Genomic DNA, 23907 nt, shown 5'->3' on the forward strand with positions numbered 1-23907 from the left:
TCTAAATAGTGTACAGCTGAGTTTGAACTGTTCTGTAGTACAAAGAAGCTTTTCCATGATACTGATTGCCTCAGCAGGTGGTTTCACAGATGATCAGGGCCACCTCCTGAGGCCATCAGTTGAACCATCTTGACCGTTCATAGTGAACGGTTTCCCACCACTGGATTAGGCAGGTGGTTAAATTTGATGCACCAGATCAATTAAAAAAAAAAAAAAACAGCCAAGACACTGCAGGTTTTCCTTGCAACCAATCACCTCAGCAGGTGGGTTGCTGATGAGCTTCTACCCTGAAAATAAACACCTGGTCGGCTGAGGTGATTGGTAGGAAGGAAAACCTGCAGTGTCTCTGCCCTTCATGGCACATGATTGCCCACTCCTGGTCTATGTATTAATCCATAGATGTGGCTGCCACCTGTTGGGTGATTGGTGGAGGCGCCCACCTTCACATGAGTATCAGCCACCAAAAGTTAAACTAGTAACTGCAGCGAGAAACATGATGCCCAATAGGTGGTGACCTAATACTGGACAAAATATACAACAGAATGAGAAGGTAAAACCTGACTTAAGGAACAGATAGGACGTGTGGCTTGGGGTGATAACAAACCATTTCTTTGGTACTGCAAATTTGCGATGGCTAACTTGAAATGCTGTTCTGTGTTGTTATGTAAACCTTTGCAACACCCATGTTTGTGAATATTGTTCCAGCTGTGCTCATTCAAACTAATGCATGCAAACTTTCCAGTTGATTTGCGCCCTCTGGTGTTGACACAGTGAGAAAAAAAAAAACAAAAACAAGTGAATGAAGTAGGATTGCAGTGTTTTGATTCATGAACGGTCCTTAAGTAAAAATGAAAAAATAATTCAAAGTTACAGTCAGTCTAATCTGAGTACAAGCAGCATATGTGCTAATGCTAACATGCTTGTACTCAAAATGCACTGCACCCTCTGCTGGATACAAGAGGTAAGTTCTTTCCACCTCACTATAAATAAAGATTAAAATGAAGCAATTTGAATATTCATTCTGGAATAAAAAAAAACATAAAACTAATATCGCTTAAAAGAATGGTGATATGTAAGATAATTGACTCCCCCCCCCCCCCCCCCCCCCCACACACACACACACACACACACACACCCCTAGTGCACCCGTATGTGGCTTTTATTTACATGTGTCAGTTTGCTTTGAAATCTTGCCATATGAATGCAAAATGAGCGAAAGGAAAAGTGCAACGTTGTAAGATTTTGGTCACTAATTTCAGGCCAAACAAGTGAACTGTAGGTGTGAAAACGTTATTTGAATTTTTAGACAGATCAAGATCCACCTCAAAATTGTGCTATTTTATAATTCACAAATTCCAGAGTTGTTTGAATTCTTGCTTCGGCTGAGTTAATGCCTTGTAGCGTAGCGCTTTCGCTATCACTCAGCTGCCATGTTGGCGATCTTTATATACATCCTGTGTGGCCGTTAAGGATCCTGGTACGAATGATTCCAGTCTGTCCTGGTGGAATATAGACAGGTGTGGTTTGCATTTACTATATTTGAACCAGGAATGTAAAACCAAGATAAAGCAAAGACATAATAGGAATTCTTAGAATGACATAAAAAAAAGGCATTGATGATTTTTGGCTCAGCTGGCAGACGCAGCAGAACCACCCTGGGTCAGAATACAGATAATGACAGTGGCTATGGAATTCTTGCTCTAAATTGCTACCTGAGGAAAATGCCAGAGGCCAACCAAATCCCCACAGAAAGCACAATGTATGCAAAGGCCTCGCCGCACAAGTGCTGTCCTGAAATAGCAAACGGCCTGCAGCGCTGACACCCTGTTTGTTCTTGGCCAGAAAACATATACACATCCCAGAGTGTTTGAGTCTGATATCCTGGTCATATTTTAGCGAGAGCGTGTGCAAATTATTCTCATTCATTTTTCTCATCTATAGGCCCGGATTGAAGAGCTGGAGGAGGAACTGGAAGCAGAGCGGGCTATGAGAGTCAAGGTACGGTACCAACTCCTCTACTGGTACCGTATAAAATGACACAGACGCTGCTACTCACTTTCCTAAAGTCAACACAGAGCAGATGAACCTTAAACTTTTCTGTCAGGCTGCAGATAAGAAAGAGAAGGTCAAACCGTTCCAACAGAGCGAGAGAGTGAAGTAAAACATGCCGCGTTCTGTCATTTCTGAGTCATTATTTTCAGTGTCCGACCCAGTGCATCTACTTGAGAAATGATCATCGAGCATTGAGAGATAATTTCATTCTGCATCTTGGGGGAGGGATTGTCATTAGTTTGCAGCCCAGCGCCGTACTGAGCGCAAACATGAAGTCCACAACTCAAGTCAGGAAACGTCAGTTTCATTTATCGCATAAAAGCTGCCATCAAACATGACATACAAGTAAATATTAAGGAGAAGGTCCTTCGGGTTACTGCTCACTGTGCTGTGTGTCAGATCATTGACCTTGGACTTCATGGATCCCCCCTGACTTTCCAACTTGGAATTCCAACTTGAATGCCTGTTCTATTGCACATTTCCGAGTTGGAGTACAATCAAATGCAGCATTAAGTGAGAGATGTAAAGGTGAATGAAGATGGCGGATCTGGGTTTTTGTCTGTTGGCGCTGCACATCAGGTCGTCCAAACTATCTGCACCTGTGATAATAAACTTGGCAGGGGGAGGCCTTGTGTTTCCGATTATCGTCGAGGGTAACCCCGGAGGCGTCGAATGAGCCGGAACATCCTCCTTCCCTTCTTTCTTATGTCTTATTTTTGTGTTTGTTCTCCAACGCACGGCGTGCCTTCTGTTTCTTGTAATCCCTGTTCGCTTTGCTCCTCACAGCGTAACGGAAGGACAACCGGTAATTTTCTAATGTGAAGGCTTCAGAGGAGTGTGTCTGGTTCACATAAAGGTGCTTCAAGTGCTTGATAATCGAAATAAGAAGAGTGTGTCTTTAAGCCGCAGACCTCGGTTGCTCCTCTTAAGACTGATTGCAGTTCCCGTGTTCCACACCAGAAATTCAAACGTGCATATTTCAGCCTGAGTGCTTAATCAAGTGACGACGGGCCCGCGGGTGTTTTTTTGCACACTTCTCCCCTCTCTGGGTGGTATTCCAAATGGCGCTCCCTCTCCCCCAACTCTCCGAACGGTGAAGGAAAAGGCAGGCAGGGACACGCTGGCTTTTATCTCCTCCACAGCTCAAATACAACATAGATCCACTGCAGACAGACTCGCTATTGTTAAGTTCTGCTCCTCAGGTCGAACAGGTGAGATATCATCATTAGATAGAGATGAGGAGACACCGCTGTTTTCCATCAGGTCTTGTTCCAACAGGAATGCCAGTGTTGCTTACAGACCCATAGATATACGTGCATGTGTATAATGTCATACTTTAGATTATTCAGGTCTTTCTGAAGCACCAATAAAACACGTGCATTGAATGAACTGAGGGAACAAGTAAATCCAAGACCAGGAAGCATCAGGGAAGACTTGAATCTCATCATTTTCATCCTCTGGTCAGTCCCACGTCTCCAAAACTAGGCTGTGATTGATTCTTATTTAACAATGGGGACATTCAAGGGAGTATAGCAGACCAGAGGTGGGTGGTGGAACTCTCCAAGCCAGACTGTATGATGCAAGCACAGAATTTATGGGCTTTCTTTGACTATTCTAAATGAGAGGCAGCGCAAATAATGATTTTTTTTTTCCACAAACAAACAAAAAATCTCCCAGTGCACCAGTTGTCCAGTTGAAGAGGTCTAGAAGCAGCTAGAAATCTTATTTTAGTCTTCTTGATGGGTCACTATGGATTAAACTGGTTTCTTCAGTCTTAAGGTCATGTCTGGTCTGGGATCAGGCACTGCTGCTGTGTGCCGCCACATCCACCACACTATGGAACCCCCCAGGCAGACAACTGGTCCTTCTCCACCTCTCAAAACGAACCATCGTCTGCCCCAGCCAGGTGAAACGGAGGCATGCATTTGGCCTTCTCCAGTTGCTTGAGGGCCTCAACGCTAACCCAGAGAAATGTGTCACATGGTCAAAATTACATCAGCAACATTTTCTCACAATCCAAGTTTAACTCCAAGTTGATGTCTCCTGAAGTAACCGTTCATTTGATACAAAGTCATTATAGTGGTACCCAAGGATCCTAGTACCAGAGACATCTAGTTGTCACCTAATATCACTAGTGAGCATCCAAGTCTCTAACTCAAGTTTTTTCCTGTTAATTTTCACTTTGGGAACACCGTGTGACTGTATGGGACAACTCGCTTCCACTGTGAGCTGGCACAGGTGCCAGATCCAGACATGTTCCAAAACTCTCCAGCTCACTTTTTTTTCACATATCGTTGCATTTCATTCCACTCTTTTTTTTGATGCATCATACAATGCAGCAGATCACTGCCGGTGTTAGTTTCAGTGGATAAACGAGAGACGAATGGATTCTGTTTGACACCAACACACATGTAAGGGGGCAACTGGAAAAAACTAATCCTGCATACGACTCAAAGATGTCCTGAAAATACACTTGTTGCAAAAGGTTAAAGTTCAGCTCATCAAACCTCTTCGTGGGAGCTTTGAGCTTTGCAGCAAATAGGTAGACACTCTCCTGTCTTCTTCTGGACAGTTTAGGAGCACTGACCTGCCTCTGGTGTCAGTCTGGACGTTGTGAGTGGTGTTGGGTGGTACTTACTGGAGGAACTGCTGGCTCAGTCCGGAGTTTGGACAGGAGCGATAAGTGAATCGAGCGTTAACCCTTCCCAGTTCACACACAGCTGAGTTGTGGAGGCAGAGCTGTGGACAGGCTGAGAGATCTTAAAAAAAAACTCCAGGGCTGCAAGGGGGGGTCGTTCTGAGTGTCATCTGGTGTTCCGTGTTGTGCCTGAGGTGTGTTGACGGCTGCTGTCAGGGAGGGCCGAGTCTCAGGTTTTTACAGGTCGGTCTCAACATCTACGTCTGTCTTAAAACCAGCTGTAAAAGACTGAAAACAAGAAGCGCTTGGAGCTGCAGAGCGCCGGCTGTTTGTGCAGGTTACGACCCCACACGACAAACTCTGTCCATGTGTGCACGAGAAGGTGTTCTCTGAAGGAGTTCATGAAAAATTCAACTGCTGATGCAGATATCATGTCACTATTTTAATTTAAAAACCATCATAATAAAAATAAAATGTGACAAAAGTGAATCTAAATGAACAGCAGATTATTTAATGACTGCATGAAATGTGTTATTACACAGAATGTGAAAAAGGATGTGGTCTAAAGCTAATAATTAAAAAAATAAATTTAATAAATGAACAACTAATGATCCATTGAAAGGTGATTTGATTATTATCCAGCCATCCATTTTCCGTAACCGCTTGCTCCAGTTAATGGTCATGGGGGTGGGTGGAGCCTATCTCAGCAGACACAGGGCGTGAGGCGGGGTCCACCCTGGACAGGATGCCAGTCTGTCATTGTGCTATATGCAGACAGATAAGCACAGTCACACCTACAGACAATTTAAAGTTTCCAGTCCACCTGCATGCCTTTGGAATTGGGAGGAAGCTGGAGGACCCGGAAGGAACCCACACAAACACAGGGAGAACACGCAAACGCCACACAGAAAGGACATAGGTGGGAATCGATCTCATGACCTTCTTGCTGTGAGGTGACAGTGCTAACCACTAAGCCACCGTGCTGCCCATTTCATTAATATTAGTATGATTATTATTGTATCATTCTCCAGGCCATTCAGTCTCTGTACTCACAAAGGGAGAACTGTGTTTGGGTCCTTGGCAGTAATCCTTGTCACCAATCCTGTTTGTGATATTCATGGACAGGATATCGACGAGGGTCTTCAGTTTGGTGGGCTCAGGGTCTCATCGCTGCTTTTTGCAGATGATGTGGTTCTGTTGACTTCATCAGCCTGTGACCTCCAGCACTCACTGGCTCACTTTGCAGCCGAGGGTGGAGCAGCTGGGATGAGGATCAGCATCTCTAAATCTGAGGTCATGGTTCTCAGCAGGAAACCAATTGCCTGCTCATTTTGCTCATTCCTCTTTGCAGCATCTCTCAAGCTCCATCAGGTTGGATGGGGAGCGTCAGTACACAGCCATTTTCAGATCTCTCCAGAGATGTTCAGTCGGATTCAGGTCTGGGCTCTGGCTGGGCCACTCAAGGACATTCACAGAGTTGTCCTGAAGTCACTCCTTTGATATCTTGGCTGTGTGTTTAGGGTCATTGTCCTGCTGAAAGATGAACCGTCTCCCCAGTCTGAGGTCAAGAGCGCTCTGGAGCAGGTTTTCATCCAGAATTTCTCTGTACATTGCTGCATTCATATTTCCCTCAATCCTGACTAGTCTCCCAGTTCCTGCTGCTGAAAAACATCCCCACAGCATGATGCTGCCACCACCATGCTTCACTGTAGGGATGGTGCCTGGTTTCCTCCAAACATGACACCTGGCATTCACACAAAGAGTTCAGTCTTTGTCTCATCAGACCAGAGAATTTTGTTTCTCATGGTCTGAGAGTCCTTCTGGTGCCTTTTGGCTGCCATGTGCCTTTTACTAAGGAGTGGCTTCTGTCAGGCCACTCTACCATACAGGCCTGATTGGTGGATTGCTGCAGAGATGGTTGTCCTTCCTGAAGGTTCTCCTCTCTCCACAGTGGAATGCTGGAGCTCTGACAGAGTGACCATCGGGTTCTTGGTCACCTCCCTGACTAAGGTCCTTCTCCCTGATTGCTCAGTTTAGAGGGGCGGCCAGCTCTAGGAAGAGTCCTGGTGGATCCGAACTTCTTCCATTTACAGTTGATGGAAGCCACTGTGCTCAGTGGGACCTTCAAGCCAGCAGAAATGTTTCTGTACCCTTCCCCAGATTTGTGCCTTGAGACAATCCTGTCTCAGAGGTCTACAGACAATTCCTTTGACTTCATGCTTTCTTTGTGTTCTGTCAACGTGGGACCTTATATGTAGACAGGTGTGTGTCTTTCCAAATCATGTCCAATCAACTGAATTTACCCCAAGTGGGCTCCAATTAAGATGTAGAAACATCTCAAGGATGATCAGTGGAAACAGGAGGCACCTGAGCTCAATTTTGAGCTTCATGGCAAAGACTGTGAATAGTTATGTACGTGTGATTTCTTAGTTTTTTATTTTTAATAGATTTTCAAAAATCTAAATAATAATAATAATACTTTTCACATTGTTATTATGGGGTATTGTGTGTAGAATTTTGAGGAAAAAATAAATTTCATCCATTTTGGATTAAGGCTGTAACATAACAAAATGTAGAAAAAGTGAAGCGCTGTGAAAACTTTCTGGATGCACTGTAAGTCTTCTGGCTTTGACTCTTTTGGTTTTCCCTGATCTGTCAACATTCACCAAGTCATTTCACGAAGAATCCTGTTCACGGACCAACAGCAAGCAGAATCAGGTGAACATGTGACGCTCTCGTTGGTAGTGATAAATGCTGCGTATGTCTGCTGGTTTTTGTTAGGTCGAGAAGCAGAGAGCAGATTTGACCAGAGAGCTGGATGACCTCACTGACCGGCTGGAGGAGGCTGGAGGAGTCACCGCCTCACAGGTAACCACAGTCACCTGTTGATTTCAACCTCTGTTTACAAAGTCACAAAGTCAGTCACAGTCCACAAAAGCAGGCGAGATGTCACACCTCCAATAATTCAGACGACTGTGAATGCAAAAAAGTAAAGAAGACGTAAAACATTTATTATCTTCCAGGCGTTTCTTCAGATCTTCAGCTATGTTCTTGTGAAAATCAAATAATGAGAAATGAGGTTTATTCAAAGGCAAAAACAGAACCAGCAAAAGCATCCGGAGACTTTTGCTGTCCACCAATCCGGATCCGGATCCAGATCACCTCCAGAATTCAGTGGAGTCTTCCATGGCCTAATATCTATCTGTGGTGCAACTTGGTGAGAATCTGTGAAGTAGTTTTGACGTAATCCTTCAAAGACTTTATAAAGTGAAACTTAATCCAGAATCCGGATCCGGATAACCTCCAAAATTTAATGGAGTTTTCCATGGCCTTATATGTATCTGTGGGGAAAATTTAATCAAAGTCTGTGCAGTAGTTTTGGCGTAATCCTGCTAACAGACAAATAAATAAATAACAATGATTTTATTACGTCCTTGGCGCATGTAAAGATTTGTCAGGAAGATATCGCAAAGAAAATCATGAACAGGCTTGAGACAGACTTGAAACGGAACCGATGACATTTTGAAGCAGATGAGGGTCCAGGATCATTTTCAGGTGAAATTTTATGTCTCCCACTGATTTCCATGCAGTTTGTACTTTGGTGAAACAGCGCCACCACCTGCACTGTGTTTAATTCCACAGGAGTTTGGAATAACTGAAACCGGAATAAAAGATTTTGAGAATCATCAAAATGAAACAGGAAATGAAGAATTTGGTAAAAGAAAAGTTGTGTTTCTTGTCAGTAGAATTGATCAATTCTTCTGTCAATTCTATCAATTCTGCATAAAGTCACTATGTTGCCAATTGGTATTTTTTTTCGTTTTCCCATGATGCCTGGTGTGTGTGTGTGTTTGTGTTTTTAACGTCATGCTTTGGATAATGTATTTACACGAATGTCAGTGGTCCATAATAGGATTTCGGTCGAGCTGAAGTTAGTTGGAGTTGTTACGTGATGTTGCAGGATGTTCAAGTTCAGTTGGACCCCACTTTAGATATTAAAGCTGACGGACAGACTTGGTGTCTTTAACAGATGGAGGTAAACAAGAAGCGTGAGAGTGAGCTGCAGCGTTTGAGACGGGACCTGGAGGAGTCCTCAGTCCAGTCAGAAGCGCTGGCAATGTCGCTGAGAAAACGTCACAGCGATGCTGTGGCAGAGCTGAGCGAGCAGTGCAATGCTCTGCAGCGGACCAGAACCAAACTGGAGAAGGACAAGCAGAACCTGCGGATGGAGGTGGACGAGCTGGCGGCGTCGCTGGAGAGTCTGCAGAAAGCAAAGGTCGTGAAGTGCAGACTGAGAATCTGAGTCGGCGTTCACTCTGGCAAAGTCTTTTTAATTTGTTACCGTTTTACTGATGCTGTGTTTCAGACGTCTGCAGACTGCCAGATGAACAAGCTGGAGGAGCAGCTCTCCGAGGCCAACAGGAGAGGAGATGACCTGCAGAGGGCGCTCACTGAGCTCAGCGTGGCCAAGAACAGACTCACAGGTTGGCTCAAATTTGGGTTTTACCACTAGATTAAAAACATCAGTACATTTTGAATGCATCAGTGTTTCCTAACAGCTTGTCTGATTTCTCAGATGACAGAAAACAAACCAAAAGGAGAATGAGGCAGAACAATAGTAAAACAGGAAATTCTGTTAGAATATACAATTCCAATGTAAATTTAATTAATTTCTTTTCATAGTCACTGCTGCTGTGTGTGCCGTGTCCTGTGGCATGCCCCAAGGCTTTGTCCTCGGTCCCATTGTTGTGTGCTTTGGACGCATTTTGAATACTTGATGCTATGATATTCAGCTATGCATCTCAAAATGTTCTAATGTAAAGAACTAAATGTCAATTTCAGTATTAATAGAGCATGCATATGTCCAAGTGACAGTGAATGTATTCACAAATGCTATAACTGTATTTATTAAGATCAATAATGCCTTTACATTCTTTAAAGTTTAGTCAGCTGGTCCATATGGTGTTTTTTTTTTACTTTCTAACCTTTTTATTGTATTTGTGTATGTTGTCAGCTGATAACGCAGACTTGAGTCGACAGATGGAGGAGGCAGAGAGTAGAACCAGTCAGCTAAGTCGCACTAAGACTGCGCTCCAGTCACAGGTAGAAGACCTGAAGAAACAGCTCGATGAGGAGATCAAGGTTGGTGTGTAAATAAGGCACTCAAGTTGCAGATAAAGTTCAAATATATCATTGGGGGAAGGAATGACCTTGGAATCCTTCATGATCCCAACCTATGTGAAACCAGTGGGTTGCTCCTTTATTACTGTATTTTCCAGACTATACGAGGTCTGTGATAAAGGTAACGGACCTTATTATTTTTTTCAAAAACCATATGGATTTGAATCACGTGTGATTACATTAGACATGCTTGAACCCTCGTGGGCATGCAAGAGTTTTTCACACCTGTCGGTTACGTCATTCGCCTGTGGGCAGTCTTTGAGTGAGGAGTCGCCCACCCTCTCGTCGTTTTTTCATTGTTTAGGAATGGCTCAGAGACTGCTGCTTTGTTTGATAAAAATTTTTTCAAAAGCTGTAAGGCACAACTGAGTGGACACCATTCAATAAATTCAGCTGGTTTTCGGTAAAAATTTGAACGGCTGATGAGAGATTTTGGTCTGGTAGTGTCGCTTTAAGGATGGCCCACGGTGCCTGACGGCGATCTGCGCTTCGAGGCGGCAGCGTCTCGCCGTTTCAAGTTGAAAACTTCCACATTTCAGGCTCTATTGACCCAGTAAGTCGTCAGAGAACAGAGAACTTTCAGAAGAAGTCGACAGGAGGAGTTTATTCGGACATTCCACTGTTAAAGGTCATTTTGTAATGAAAGAACGTGCGGGCAGAGTCGCATGTTGGGCCAGACCCGACCGCGGGGGGTCGCGACAGGAAAAACACCTCCGTTGGAAACCTTAACGGGCAAGTTGGAACATGCCCAAGCTGTTAAACAATTTCTCAGTTACTCACTTGTTGAAAGCCATCAAAAGCCGCCTGAATTTTACAAATGGTTTTCAACACGGAGGTGTTTTTCCTGTCGCGGCGCACACAGATTCGCCGAGTCATTTCCGTGACGACTCGGCAAATCTGTGCGCGCACATCTTTCATTACAAAATGTCCTTAAACAGTGGAATGTCCACATAAAGTCTTCGTGCCGGCCTCTTCTGAATCTTCTCTGTTCTCTTACGACGTCCTGGGTGAAATAAGCCTTAAATTAGAATGTGTTCAGGTCGAAACAGGCCGACGACGGCGCCTGGAAGCGCTGCGCGACGTCCCGCTCCGTGGGAAGTCCTTACAGCAACAGAAACACCCCATAATCTCTCATCAGCCGTTAAACTTTTCACCGAAAACCATCTTAATTTCTCGAATAGTGTCCACTCGGATATTCCTCACAGGTCCAGAAAAAATGTTGATAAAGCAACGCACGCCGTCCGCAGCGGCTATTCAGACAGAGATTCTGACGGGCGGGGTGGAGCACTCCTCACTCAAGGCCTGCCCACAGGCGAATGACGTCACCGACATGCGTGGAAAAACTCATGCATGCGCACGAGGGTTCAAGCTTGTCGGACGTAAAAACATATGAATCAAATCCATTTATTTTTTGAAAAAAATAAAAAGGACTGCTTTTTTCATCACAGACCTCGTATGTTGCACTGGAGCACATCTGTCCAAAAATGTGTCATAAAGAAGAAAAAACATATGTATGTATGTCCAGTGGTGGGCACAGATAACCAAAAACTTAACTTCGATAACAGATAATCAGATAACTGAAAAGTTATCTTTGATAAAGATAAACCGATAAACCACCCAAAAATGTATCAGAAGTTACAGATAACTGATAAATTCCAGTGTTGTCTCTGGTACATTTGTAACTACTAACAAGCTGAATTTGAGTTTTAACACCACGATCGCTTTTGGAAGCGATATAAGACTCAAACAATGAGTCAGGATTTCTATGTTTGAACATACTGCCCCCTGCTGGAAACTACACAGATACAGCACTGAAGCACCCTGAGAGCAGTCACAAAGCCAGCTCTCTACCAATCACAATGCTCCGGTCAGGCGGAGGTCTTGAAAAATAAAGGCATCCTGACTTATGGTTTTGTGTGAATACTGATAGAATAACTCCATTAATGTCAATTCTGTCATTTGTACAAAGTTAAAATATAACATATATCTTTTAATGTTGAATAATGCACTAATTCTGAGGTTTTGTAACACACACAGACAGATTGCAAAGGATTCTGGGTAAAATGTGCCTCTGCTAAACACTGATTGGTTCAATCATTCATTATGTAAACCAACACGTTAATGTGTCGTGCGTCATGTGTTGGTGTTTACAGATAATTGAGATAAATGTGCTTGTAAAATATTCCATTTTTATTTGTAAAAACAGGCATTTTTACGGAGCCCTGGAAGTGTCATCGCAAAATGTTTTACATGTGGAGAGAATGTGCGCACGTTTTATGATGTTGTAAAATGTGCACTCAATATTGATATAAATGTTGGCTTTACACTGTGCGAGAGAATTTTTTGGACCGAGTTTCAGGTTAATCGCGCGTCCTGCATCGTGTAGTGTACATGGAGTAACAAGCTGCGTTTAACATCTGACGACCACCTCCTGATCGCCGATCGTATGGTCGAATGAAAATCAAACCTGTTTGATATTATATATAAAGCGGAAGAAAATGGATGGATGGACCTGTTTGATATTATTCTGGTCGGCCGTCGTGAGGGTATCCTGCTGCTGCAGAGAGCTACAAGTGTCCAACCGCTTGCACAGTGCCTGTGCAAACACCGCAGAGCTGTCTTGTAATGTTTTTTTGTTGTTGTTGTTGTTTTGTTTTTAAACTTAATTTGTTAAAAAAAAAAAATACTGCTATGAACACCACTGGCCAGTAGATGGCAGTAGAGGCCTTTGAAATCTTTCCAAAACAAAATCCCAGATAATTCATCTGCTACATTTAAGATGCGTGGAATTTAACAAATGCAAATACAATAACGTCTATAAACCCAGAGAATATATTCAAGAGAGTTTTAGGCACTAGAGTTTAATGCTGCTGTCCGTGGAGCCTGAACAGTGTGTCTGAAATGCATTTGTCCTGTTGTGAACACCCTGTCCTACCCATAATGCACTGCTGGGCTCAGCATGTGCTCACAAAACCTTAAAAATTAGCACATTATTTTAAAACTAAAACTTATATCTGATGTTTTTACTTTATAAAACTTCAGACATGACAGTAATTTTAATAACTTGTCCAAAATTAGTTTTGTTAAAATTTGAACCATAAGTTAAAAATGTATGCCTCTGGATGACTTGGGTGATATTGCCAGCATATCGGTATGGTGTTAAAGTTAAAGAAACGTGTACATGTTTACCTCATGAAATGTAAATAAACTTTTTCAAATGAGATTTTTAAAACATTACAGTTAGCCTTACCTTAGCCGAGCCCTCCTATTTGTTGTTAGTCTGGCTGTCCCACAAAGCGTAAACAAGTGGATTGCAAAGTAGTATGAATGTTATAGCATCTCTTTATTAAAGAGTATGACCTTTCAGATTGAGAGCAGGATTTATTAATTTCACTCTTTCTGTAAGACCCAGCATGTCCTCCACATTCAGATCTTCTTCTTCTTCTTGTTTTACACTGTTTGGTATCTACCTGAATGGTGGATTATTGTGAATCACAGATCCTCATTCAGATCTGTACACAGGAGCAGTTTGTGACAAGTGTAGACGGTGCCATATTGTGGCTGTAGATGATACAGTACATTTCACAGAACCAGTGCACACAAGTTAAATTAAAATGTGTGACTTAAAGCCTGTAAAATACGGTCCCACAATGGGTCACACGCACGTGTTTACTGTATACGTTTGTGGTTTTGGTGTCCAGTGTAAGCAGGTGGTCAGCGGCAGTCTGAGCTCAGTGCGGCAGGAGTGCGAGGTATTGAAGGAGCAGCTGGAGGAGGAGCAGGAGAGCAAGCAGGAGCTCCAGCGCCTTATCTCCAAACTGAACAGTGAGGTGACGCACTGGAGGAGCAAACACGAGGCCGACACCATCCAGCACACCGACGAGATGGAGGACACAAAGTAGAGAGTCAACCAAGCCTAAATTATGTTGGAGTTTTTTTGGTGAAATATTTGTTTTGTGACCTAACTGTGTGTGTCACAGGAAGAAACTTGCGTCTCGCCTCCAGGAGGCGGAGGAAGCCGTTGAAGCCACCCAGGCTAAATGTTCTTCACTGGAGAAAACCAAGCAGAGGCTGCAGGGAGAAGTGGAGGAGCTGTGCATGGACCTGGAGAAGGTAGAGTCGTTTTTGTGGTCATGGTGCAACCCTCAAAGAGGAAGCCACGGCTGCGTGTGAACAGACAATCGTTACAAAGTAATCTTGATGAAAGGTTTTTCCGGGAGCGTACCGCTGACTCACGGGCTGCAGGAAACGCTGATGCTGCGTTGAGATGTTGGCGGGGTGCAGCGGACGGCAAACCAGATGTTCTGCTGTTTTCAGTGAAAGGACGATGGAAAACTCCGCCTGCGCTGGCTAGAAGTGCAGAACCACGACCGCACGTGCCATCCAAAGTTGGCAATTTCAAACATTTTCCATTTGCTGCGGCGACAAAGTCAAAATGGACTTTTAATAATGATGAAAGCTGATTAGGCAGAGATAATCTGAGTCTAATTTTATGTTGGGTAAATAGGAATAATTTGTTAGTTCACAGGGAGAAATGAAGCTGTAACTTCACAACTTTTAAAACAACAATCAGAGTGAGAGCTTCCTCTTTTCACATATTTTGCAGAATGCTGAAAAGCTGTTGTATCTTTGAATTTAGTAAATTACCGGCCGCTCCGAGCACACCTGGTCCTCATCAGGTCTCTGACACGGTGCTCGTTAGTACTCGGCTGGGAGACCATGTGGGAACGCCAGGAGCTGGGCCTGTGTTCCTCTGTGTAGAGCCGGAGTTGGGTCCAAAAGGGCAGATAGAGGGCTGGTTTCAGGATATGAGGAAGGAACATTTGTATTTGTGCATGGTTGCTATCCAGGATATGGCCAGACCTAAGCTGATCTAATGTCATCATCTACCGTCAGCCACTCCAGATGACAACAGTTGTGCTATAGCGCTGTTTCTGCCATCAACATGTGAATGCAAACTAACCGTAGGTTAGTGTTGGCATATGCGCTCATGCTAAAGCTAACATAAATCCACTGTTGGTTCTACTTCATATCTGCACTGGGAGGTTTTATTTGTGGTGCAGTAAGAGAGCACTCACACTGAGTTAGAGTTTAATCCTGACACCAGTATCACACGTACAGTAGTGTTCAGAATAATAGTACTGCTATGTGACTAAAAAGATTAATCCAGGTTTTGAGTATATTTCTTATTGTTACATGGGAAACAAGGTACCAGTAGATTCAGTAGATTCTCACAAATCCAACAAGACCAAGCATTCATGATATGCACACTCTTAAGGTGATGGGGCGAATAGTACAAAAGTAGAAAAGGTGGTGTTCACAATAATAGTAGTGTGGCATTCAGTCAGTGAGTTTGTCAATTTTGAGGAACAAACAGGTGTGAATCAGGTGTCCCCTATTTAAGGATGAAGCCAGCACCTGTTGAACATGCTTTTCTCTTTGACAGCCTGAGGAAAATGGGACGTTCAAGACAGAACAACGTTTGTTCAGAAGAACAGCGTAGTTTGATTAAAAAGTTGATTGGAGAGGGGAAAACTTATATGCAGGTGCAAAAAATTACAGGCTGTTCATCTACAATGATCTCCAATGCTTTAAATGGACAAAAAAGAAAAAAAAAACAGAGACACATGGATGAAAATGGAAAACAGCCATCAAAATGGATAGAAGAATAACCAGAATGGCAAAGGTTCACCCATTGATCAGCTCCAGGATGATCAAAGACAGTCTGGAGTTACCTGTAAGTGCTGTGACAGTTAGAAGACGCCTGTGTGAAGCTAATTTATTTGCAAGAATCCCCCGCAGAGTCCCTCTGTTAAATAAAAGACGTGCAGAAGAGGTTACAATTTGCCAAAGAACACATCAACTGGCCTAAAGAGAAATGGAGGAATATTTTGTGGACTGATGAGAGTAAAATTGTTCTTTTTGGGTCCAAGGGCCGAAGATAGTTTGTGAGACGACCCCCAAACTCTGAATTCAAGCCACAGTTCACAATGACCCCAAGCACACTAGTAAACGAGCAAAATCTTGGTTCCAAACCAACAAAATTAATGCCTTGCAGATGTGAAGAAATCATGAAAAACTGGTTATACAATTAAATACTAGTTTAGTGATTCACAGGATTGCTAAAAAAGCAGTTTGAACATAATAGTTTTGAGTTTGTAGCGTCAACAGCAGATGTTACTATTATTGTGAACACCCCCTTTTCTACTTTTTTTTTTTACTAATAGCCCAATTTCATAGCCTTAAGAGTGTGAATATCATGAATGCTTGGTCTTGTTGGATTTGTGAGAATCTACTGAATCTACGGTACCTTGTTTCCCATGTAACAATAAGAAATATACTCAAAACCTGGATTAATCTTTTTAGTCACATAGCACTACTATTATTCTGAACACTACTGTATAACACCAACATATGCTAATATCACTAACCGCTAACGTGTGACTACATTTACGAACGATTTCCACAGCGAAAATAGGGCTCATCAGTCATGAAATGCTACATGTCAGTGTGAATGGCGGTGAGTTGAATTCAGTTTGTCACAAATCCTTCCATCACTAAAACACCACCAACCAGTAAATATTTTTGAAGGATTCTGACCGTCCCTATAACTCAGTTCTACGACTTAACAGCACCACGCCGCTGAGCGCAGGAGCTCACCTGGAAGAAGACTATTATTTTTGTAAAATGCTTTATTGTATTTTTTAAATTTTTTATCATATTGTTTTAATGCTTTATCATATTTTAATACTTTATTATATTTTTAAAAATGCTTTATCATATTTTAATGCTTTATTGTATTTTTAAAATTAGTTTATCATATCTTTAAAAAATTTTCATTTTTTTTAAATGCTTTATCATATTTTACTGCTATATTATATTGTTTAATGCTTTATTGTATTTTTAATGTTATTGTATTTTTTATTATTGCTTTATCATATTTTGAAATGCTTTATTTGATTTTTTTAACACTTTATCTGATTTTATTTTTTTTTTTATGCTTTATCATTGTTCTAATGCTTTGTCTGTCTGTATGTCTCCACTTTCAGGCCAGCAGCTGTGGCCAGGTTCTGGATAAGAAGCAGAGAGTTCTGGAGAAGCAGCTGATGGACTGGAAGCAGAAGTGTGAGGAGCTGGTGGCCGAGGTGGAGAGCTGCCAGAAGGAGAGCAAGCAACACGCTACTGAGCTCTTTAAACTGAAGACCGTCCACGAAGAGTCAGTGGAGCAGCTGGAGGCCCTGCGCAGGGAGAACAAGGCCTACCAGGGTACAGACAGGAAGTCACATGATGAGACAGCAAGTACTGAGCGGCTTTAACGTGGGTTTGTGCTGGAAGTATCTGGTCATGCACATGGACGTTTAGTGAAAACGGTTTGGGTGTAAAGTGGTGTTCTGTATGTTGGGTGGTGAACACGTTTTCATACAGGGCGGCATATATCACACACTGCCAGCAGGGGGTGCTGTGTGGCCCCGAGTCAACGCACAGACCTGTCGCGGCAGTGAGGTAGTAATCATACTTTACTGTGTACTGTGTAGAGACGGTGCCTGCTCCCAGACCACCAATAACCAGCAAAATCTATTTAAGCATAAAATTCAAAAAGAAAAAATAATATAGCACCTTCAACTGCACCACAGACTAAAACAGTTAAATGTGGTCTATTAAACATTAGGTCTCTCTCTTCTAAGTCCCTGTTAGTAAATTATATAATAATTGATCAACATATTGATTTATTCTGTCTTACAGAAACCTGGTTACAGCAGGATGAATATGTTAGTTTAAATGAGTCAACACCCCCGAGTCACACTAACTGCCAGAATGCTCGTAGCACGGGCCGAGGCGGAGGATTAGCAGCAATCTTCCATTCCAGCTTATTAATTAATCCAAAACCCAGACACAGCTTTAATTCATTTGAAAGCTTGACTCTTAGTCTTGTCCATCCAAATTGGAAGTCCCAAAAAACAGTTTTATTTATTATCTATCGTCCACCTGGTCGTTACTGTGAGTTTCTCTGTGAATTTTCGGACCTTTTGTCTGACTTAGTGCTTAGCTCAGATAAGATAATTATAGTGGGCGATTTTAACATCCACACAGATGCTGAGAATGACAGCCTCAACACTGCATTTAATCTATTATTAGACTCAATTGGCTTTGCTCAAAATGTAAATGAGTCCACCCACCACTTTAATCATATCTTAGATCTTGTTCTGACTTATGGTATGGAAATTGAAGACTTAACAGTATTCCCTGAAAACTCCCTTCTGTCTGATCATTTCTTAATAACATTTACATTTACTCTGATGGACTACCCAGCAGTGGGGAATAAGTTTCATTACACTAGAAGTCTTTCAGAAAGCGCTGTAACTAGGTTTAAGGATATGATTCCTTCTTTATGTTCTCTAATGCCATATACCACCAACACAGTGCAGAGTAGCTACCTAAACTCTATAAGTGAGATAGAGTTTCTCGTCAGTAGTTTTACATCCTCATTGAACACAACTTTGGATGCTGTAGCTCCTCTGAAAAAGAGAGCTTTAAATCAGAAGTGCCTGACTCCGTGGTATAACTCACAAACTCGCAGCTTAAAGCAGATAACCCGTAAGTTGGAGAGGAAATGGCGTCTCACTAATTTAGAAGATCTTTAGAAGAGTCTGTTGCTCTATAAAAAAGCCCTCCGTAAAGCTAGGACATCTTACTACTCATCACTAATTGAAGAAAATAAGAACAACCCCAGGTTTCTTTTCAGCACTGTAGCCAGGCTGACAAAGAGTCAGAGCTCTATTGAGCCGAGTATTCCTTTAACTTTAACTAGTAATGACTTCATGACTTTCTTTGCTAATAAAATTCTAACTATTAGAGAAAAATTACTCATAACCATCCCAAAGACATATCGTTATCTTTGGCTGCTTTCAGTGATGCCGGTATTTGGTTAGACTCTTTCTCTCCGATTGTTCTGTCTGAGTTATTTTTATTAGTTACTTCCTCCAAACCATCAACATGTCTATTAGACCCCATTCCTACCAGGCTGCTCAAGGAAGCCCTACCATTAATTAATGCTTAAATCTTAAATATGATCAATCTGTCTTTATTAGTTGGCTATGTACCACAGGCTTTTAAGGTGGCAGTAATTAAACCATTACTTAAAAAGCCATCACTTGACCCAGCTATCTTAGCTAATTATAGGCCAATCTCCAACCTTCCTTTTCTCTCAAAAATTCTTGAAAGGGTAGTTGTAAAACAGCTAACTGATCATCTGCAGAGGAATGGTCTATTTGAAGAGTTTCAGTCAGGTTTTAGAATCCATCATAGTACAGAAACAGCATTAGTGAAGGTTACAAATGATCTTCTTATGGCCTCAGACAGTGGACTCATTTCTGTGCTCGTCCTGTTAGACCTCAGTGCTGCTTTTGATACTGTTGACCATAAAATTTTATTACAGAGATTAGAGCATGCCATAGGTATTAAAGGCACTGCGCTGCGGTGGTTTGAATCATATTTATCTAATAGATTACAATTTGTTCATGTAAATGGGGAATCTTCTTCACAGACTAAGGTTAATTATGGAGTTCCACAAGGTTCTGTGCTAGGACCAATTTTATTCACTTTATACATGCTTCCCTTAGGCAGTATTATTAGACGGCATTGCTTAAATTTTCATTGTTACACAGATGATACCCAGCTTTATCTATCCATGAAGCCAGAGGACACACACCAATTAGCTAAACTGCAGGATTGTCTTACAGACATTAAGACATGGATGACCTCTAATTTCCTGCTTTTAAACTCAGATAAAACTGAAGTTATTGTACTTGGCCCCACAAATCTTAGAAACATGGTGTCTAACCAGATCCTTACTCTGGATGGCATTACCCTGACCTCTAGTAATACTGTGAGAAATCTTGGAGTCATTTTTGATCAGGATATGTCATTCAATGCGCATATTAAACAAATATGTAGGACTGCTTTTTTGCATTTGCGCAATATCTCTAAAATTAGAAAGGTCTTGTCTCAGAGTGATGCTGAAAAACTAATTCATGCATTTATTTCCTCTAGGCTGGACTATTGTAATTCATTATTATCAGGTTGTCCTAAAAGTTCCCTGAAAAGCCTTCAGTTAATTCAAAATGCTGCAGCTAGAGTACTGACGGGGACTAGAAGGAGAGAGCATATCTCACCCATATTGGCCTCTCTTCATTGGCTTCCTGTTAATTCTAGAATAGAATTTAAAATTATTCTTCTTACTTATAAGGTTTTGAATAATCAGGTCCCATCTTATCTTAGGGACCTCATAGTAACATATCACCCCAATAGAGCGCTTCGCTCTCAGACTGCAGGCTTACTTCTAGTTCCTAGGATTTGTAAGAGTAGAATGGGAGGCAGAGCCTTCAGCTTTCAGGCTCCTCTCCTGTGGAACCAGCTCCCAATTCAGATCAGGGAGACAGACACCCTCTCTACTTTTAAGATTAGGCTTAAAACCTTCCTTTTTGCCAAAGCTTATAGTTAGGGCTGGATCAGGTGACCCTGAACCATCCCTTAGTTATGCTGCTATAGACTTAGACTGCTGGGGGGTTCCCATGATGCACTGAGTGTTTCTTTCTCTTTTTGCTCTGTACGCACCACTCTGCATTTAATCATTAGTGATTGATCTCTGCTCTCCTCCACAGCATGTCTTTTTCCTGGTTCTCTCCCCCAGCCCCAACCAGTCCCAGCAGAAGACTGCCCCTCCCTGAGCCTGGTTCTGCTGGAGGTTTCTTCCTGTTAAAAGGGAGTTTTTCCTTCCCACTGTCGCCAAGTGCTTGCTCACAGGGGGTCGTTTTGACTGTTGGGGTTTTTCCGTAATTATTGTATGGCTTTGCCTTACAATATAAAGCACCTTGGGGCAACTGTTTGTTGTGATTTGGCGCTATATAAATAAAATTGATTTGATTTGATTTTGATTACTTTAAGCATTAACTTCAACCATGTTTCCTTTCTGATTGCAATTCTGTTTGACCGCCTGTTAAACATGAAGATGGCTACAGGAATGTTTAGGGAGTTTCCTGTAGATGTGGCTGTGTTTTACTAATTCTACTTTTGTTTTCATGCACTTTGGCTTTTCTTTCCAGATGAGATCGCTGACCTCACGGATCAGCTCTCAGATGGCGGTAAGAGTGTCCACGAACTCCAGAAAGCAAAGAAGAAGATTGAGATGGACAAAGAAGAGTTGCAGGCCTCGCTGGAGGAGTCTGAAGCAGCCTTGGAGGTACGTGGTCTCATTCAGGGAGCATTCTGAGCCGGTCCACCGACCAGTGCTTCAGCTCAGCACGTGCACAGTGTGCTCAGCGTGTGCACAGCGTGCTCGTGGTGAATCCTGTCTTCTGCCTCTCAGGCGGAGGAGACCAAAGTGCTCAGGCTGCAGCTGGAACTGTCTCAGGCCAAAGGAGACCTGGAGCGCAAACTTCAGGAGAAGGAGGACGAGAGCGAAGCTGCCAGGTACCACAGTGGAAGCCCCTGGTTCCCAACCTGGGGTCTGACACCCCCTCAGGGGAGCACCAAAGGTTTTGTCTGGTCTGAGGTTGTCAAAATATGTTAAAGTCAATTTTTTCTTCATAAAGAAATATGTAAAAGTTTGTCTTTTTATACAAGCAGGAGGAGCTTCAAGGAAAAAAGATGGGAATCATTTGTTTAAATGGATCAGAAAAAAACAAAAGTGTAACTATGATAAAGAGCCCAGAGTTAACGGGCGACTTAACGGGTGAGTTAACGGCGACGCCGAGTCGTCCTGGTTATTAGTTGTTCTTGTTACTGTCTCATCCCGACCTGATTAAGGTCACTGTCTTTCTGTGAGCACTGTGAAACCCTTTGACGAGGTGCTTTGACGAGGGTTATGTACGAGGTCTGTCCATAAAGTATAGGTCCTTTTTATTTTTTTCAAAAACTATATGGATTTCATTCATATGTTTTTACGTCAGACATGCTTGAACCCTCGTGCGCATGCGTGAGTTTTTCCACGCCTGTCGGTGACGTCATTCACCTGTGAGCACTCCTTGTGGGAGGAGTCGTCCAGCCCCTCGTCAGAATTCCTTTGTCTGAGAAGTTGCTGAGAGACTGGCGCTTTGTTTGATCAAAATTTTTTCTAAACCTGTGAGACACATCGAAGTGGACACGGTTCGAAAAATTAAGCTGGTTTTCAGTAAAAATTTTAACGGCTGATGAGAGATTTTGAGGTGATACTGTCGCTTTAAGGACTTCCCACGGAGCGAGACGTCGTGCAGCGCTCTCAGGCGCCGTCGTCAACCTGTTTCAAGCTGAAAACCTTCACATTTCAGGCTCTGTTGATCCAGGACGTCATGAGAGAACAGAGAAGTTTCAGAAGAAGTCAGTTTCAGCATTTTATCCGGATATTCCACTGTTAAAGGAGATTTTTTTTAATGAAAGATGTGCGGGCGGATTGCAGCATCGGCTCGCAGCCGCCGCGACGCTCCGCCACAGGAAAAACACCTCCGTTGGAAGCCTTAAGGACAAGTTGGAACATGTCCAGCTGTTAAACAATTTCTCATATACTCACTCCACTGAAAGCCATCAAAAGCCGCCTGGATTTTACAAATGGTTATCAACACGGAAGTGTTTTTCCTGTGCCGCCGCACCGTGCCGGCTGCGTCCCGACGCGCGGACCCGTCCGCACGTCTTTCATTAAAAAAATCTCCTTTAACAGTGGAATATCCGGAAAAAATGCTGAAACCGACTTCTTCTGAAACGTCTCTGTTCTCTCACGACATCCTGGATCAATAGAGCCTGAAATGTGGAGGTTTTCAGCTTGAAACAGGCTGACGACGGCGCCTGAGAGCGCTGCATGACGTCTCGCTCCGTGGGAAGTCCTTAAAGCGACAGTATCACCTCAAAATCTCTCATCAGCTGTTAAAATTTTCACCGAAAACCAGCTTAATTTTTCGAACCGTGTCCACTTCGATGTGTCTCACAGGTTTAGAAAAAATTTTGATCAAACAAAGCGCCAGTCTCTCAGCAACTTCTCAGACAAAGGAATTCCGACGAGGGGCTGGACGACTCCTCCCACAAGGAGTGCTCACAGGCGAATGACGTCACCGACAGGCGTGGAAAAACTCACGCATGCGCACGAGGGTTCAAGCATGTCTGACGTAAAAATATATGAATGAAATCCATATAGTTTTTGAAAAAAATTAAAAGGACCTATACTTTATGGACAGACCTCGCAAACGACCTGATTGATTTTCAGGTTTTTAGTGTAGCGCTAGTTCCGCAAGACGTTGTTGCATTGACATGGCAGATTTGACTGATGGTGCATCGAATTCAACAAATCACCAACACAGAAAGTGTGGTTGGTGTTGACCAGGTGAGACGCTACGTGTAAACGATGCAACACGTTACACAGTTCAGCCGCAGTTAGGCTCACTGCAGTTTGTGTTTTCTTTAATCCTCCGGACCCCAAAGCAGTTTCTAGGTTTTTGGGTTTTTTTTTGCTCCTGTCACATTTTGATTCACTGTAGGTTCATTTTTCACTGCACCTCGATGGAAACATCACAATGACGGAAAGAAGCAGGTAGAACTCAGAAATGTTTTTGTTCAGTGAAACAAAGTTATAATGTCATGATTCATAAAAGAAGAAAAAAATATGCAAGTTAAATTTCATTGATAATTTAACTAATTTAAGTGTCCACAAGGGGTTATTGATATTTGGGGGTCAGTAGCTTCTCTCTCTCTCTCTCTCTCTCGACAGTAGTTGAACACTCACAGTTTTTGTCACGTGACAGTTCGTATCAGCCGGGTCGTGTTAACGAAGAGTGCAGAATTAATTTATTTTTTAAAAACAGGATCTGAGGCAAGCAAAGGATTTTATTTTTCCACAGGTTTAAGTTTAGAATAAATTGATTTTGATGACATGTCACTATTTTACGCTTAGAATTGATTATTTTTTGAGGCAGAATTATTATTTATTTATTTATTTATTTATTTAAAAGTCTTTTAAAGCCACCAGAGGGTTGTGGAGTTTAAAGGATTAATGTCTGTCACAAGTCAAATAT

At 42.5% G+C, this 23907-nt stretch overlaps 1 protein-coding gene across 4 annotated transcripts in view; it reads left to right on the forward strand.

The window, feature by feature from the left end:
• LOC117531092 (myosin-16) overlaps nt 1–23907 on the forward strand; it is a 99856-nt gene that overhangs the window by 65044 nt on the left and 10905 nt on the right. For all 4 annotated transcript variants that reach the window (XM_034194132.1, XM_034194131.1, XM_034194134.1 and 1 more), the window contains exons 7-16: nt 1942–1998; nt 7472–7558; nt 8721–8966; nt 9057–9174; nt 9705–9832; nt 13573–13769; nt 13852–13984; nt 16921–17137; nt 20974–21110; nt 21237–21340. In XM_034194132.1, the coding sequence (XP_034050023.1) occupies nt 1942–1998; nt 7472–7558; nt 8721–8966; nt 9057–9174; nt 9705–9832; nt 13573–13769; nt 13852–13984; nt 16921–17137; nt 20974–21110; nt 21237–21340 (1424 nt within the window). The remainder of the gene's footprint in view (nt 1–1941; nt 1999–7471; nt 7559–8720; nt 8967–9056; nt 9175–9704; nt 9833–13572; nt 13770–13851; nt 13985–16920; nt 17138–20973; nt 21111–21236; nt 21341–23907) is intronic.

This window comes from Thalassophryne amazonica, chromosome 18, assembly GCF_902500255.1.
Source record: "Thalassophryne amazonica chromosome 18, fThaAma1.1, whole genome shotgun sequence".
In the NCBI taxonomy this organism is placed as follows: Eukaryota; Metazoa; Chordata; class Actinopteri; order Batrachoidiformes; family Batrachoididae; genus Thalassophryne; species Thalassophryne amazonica.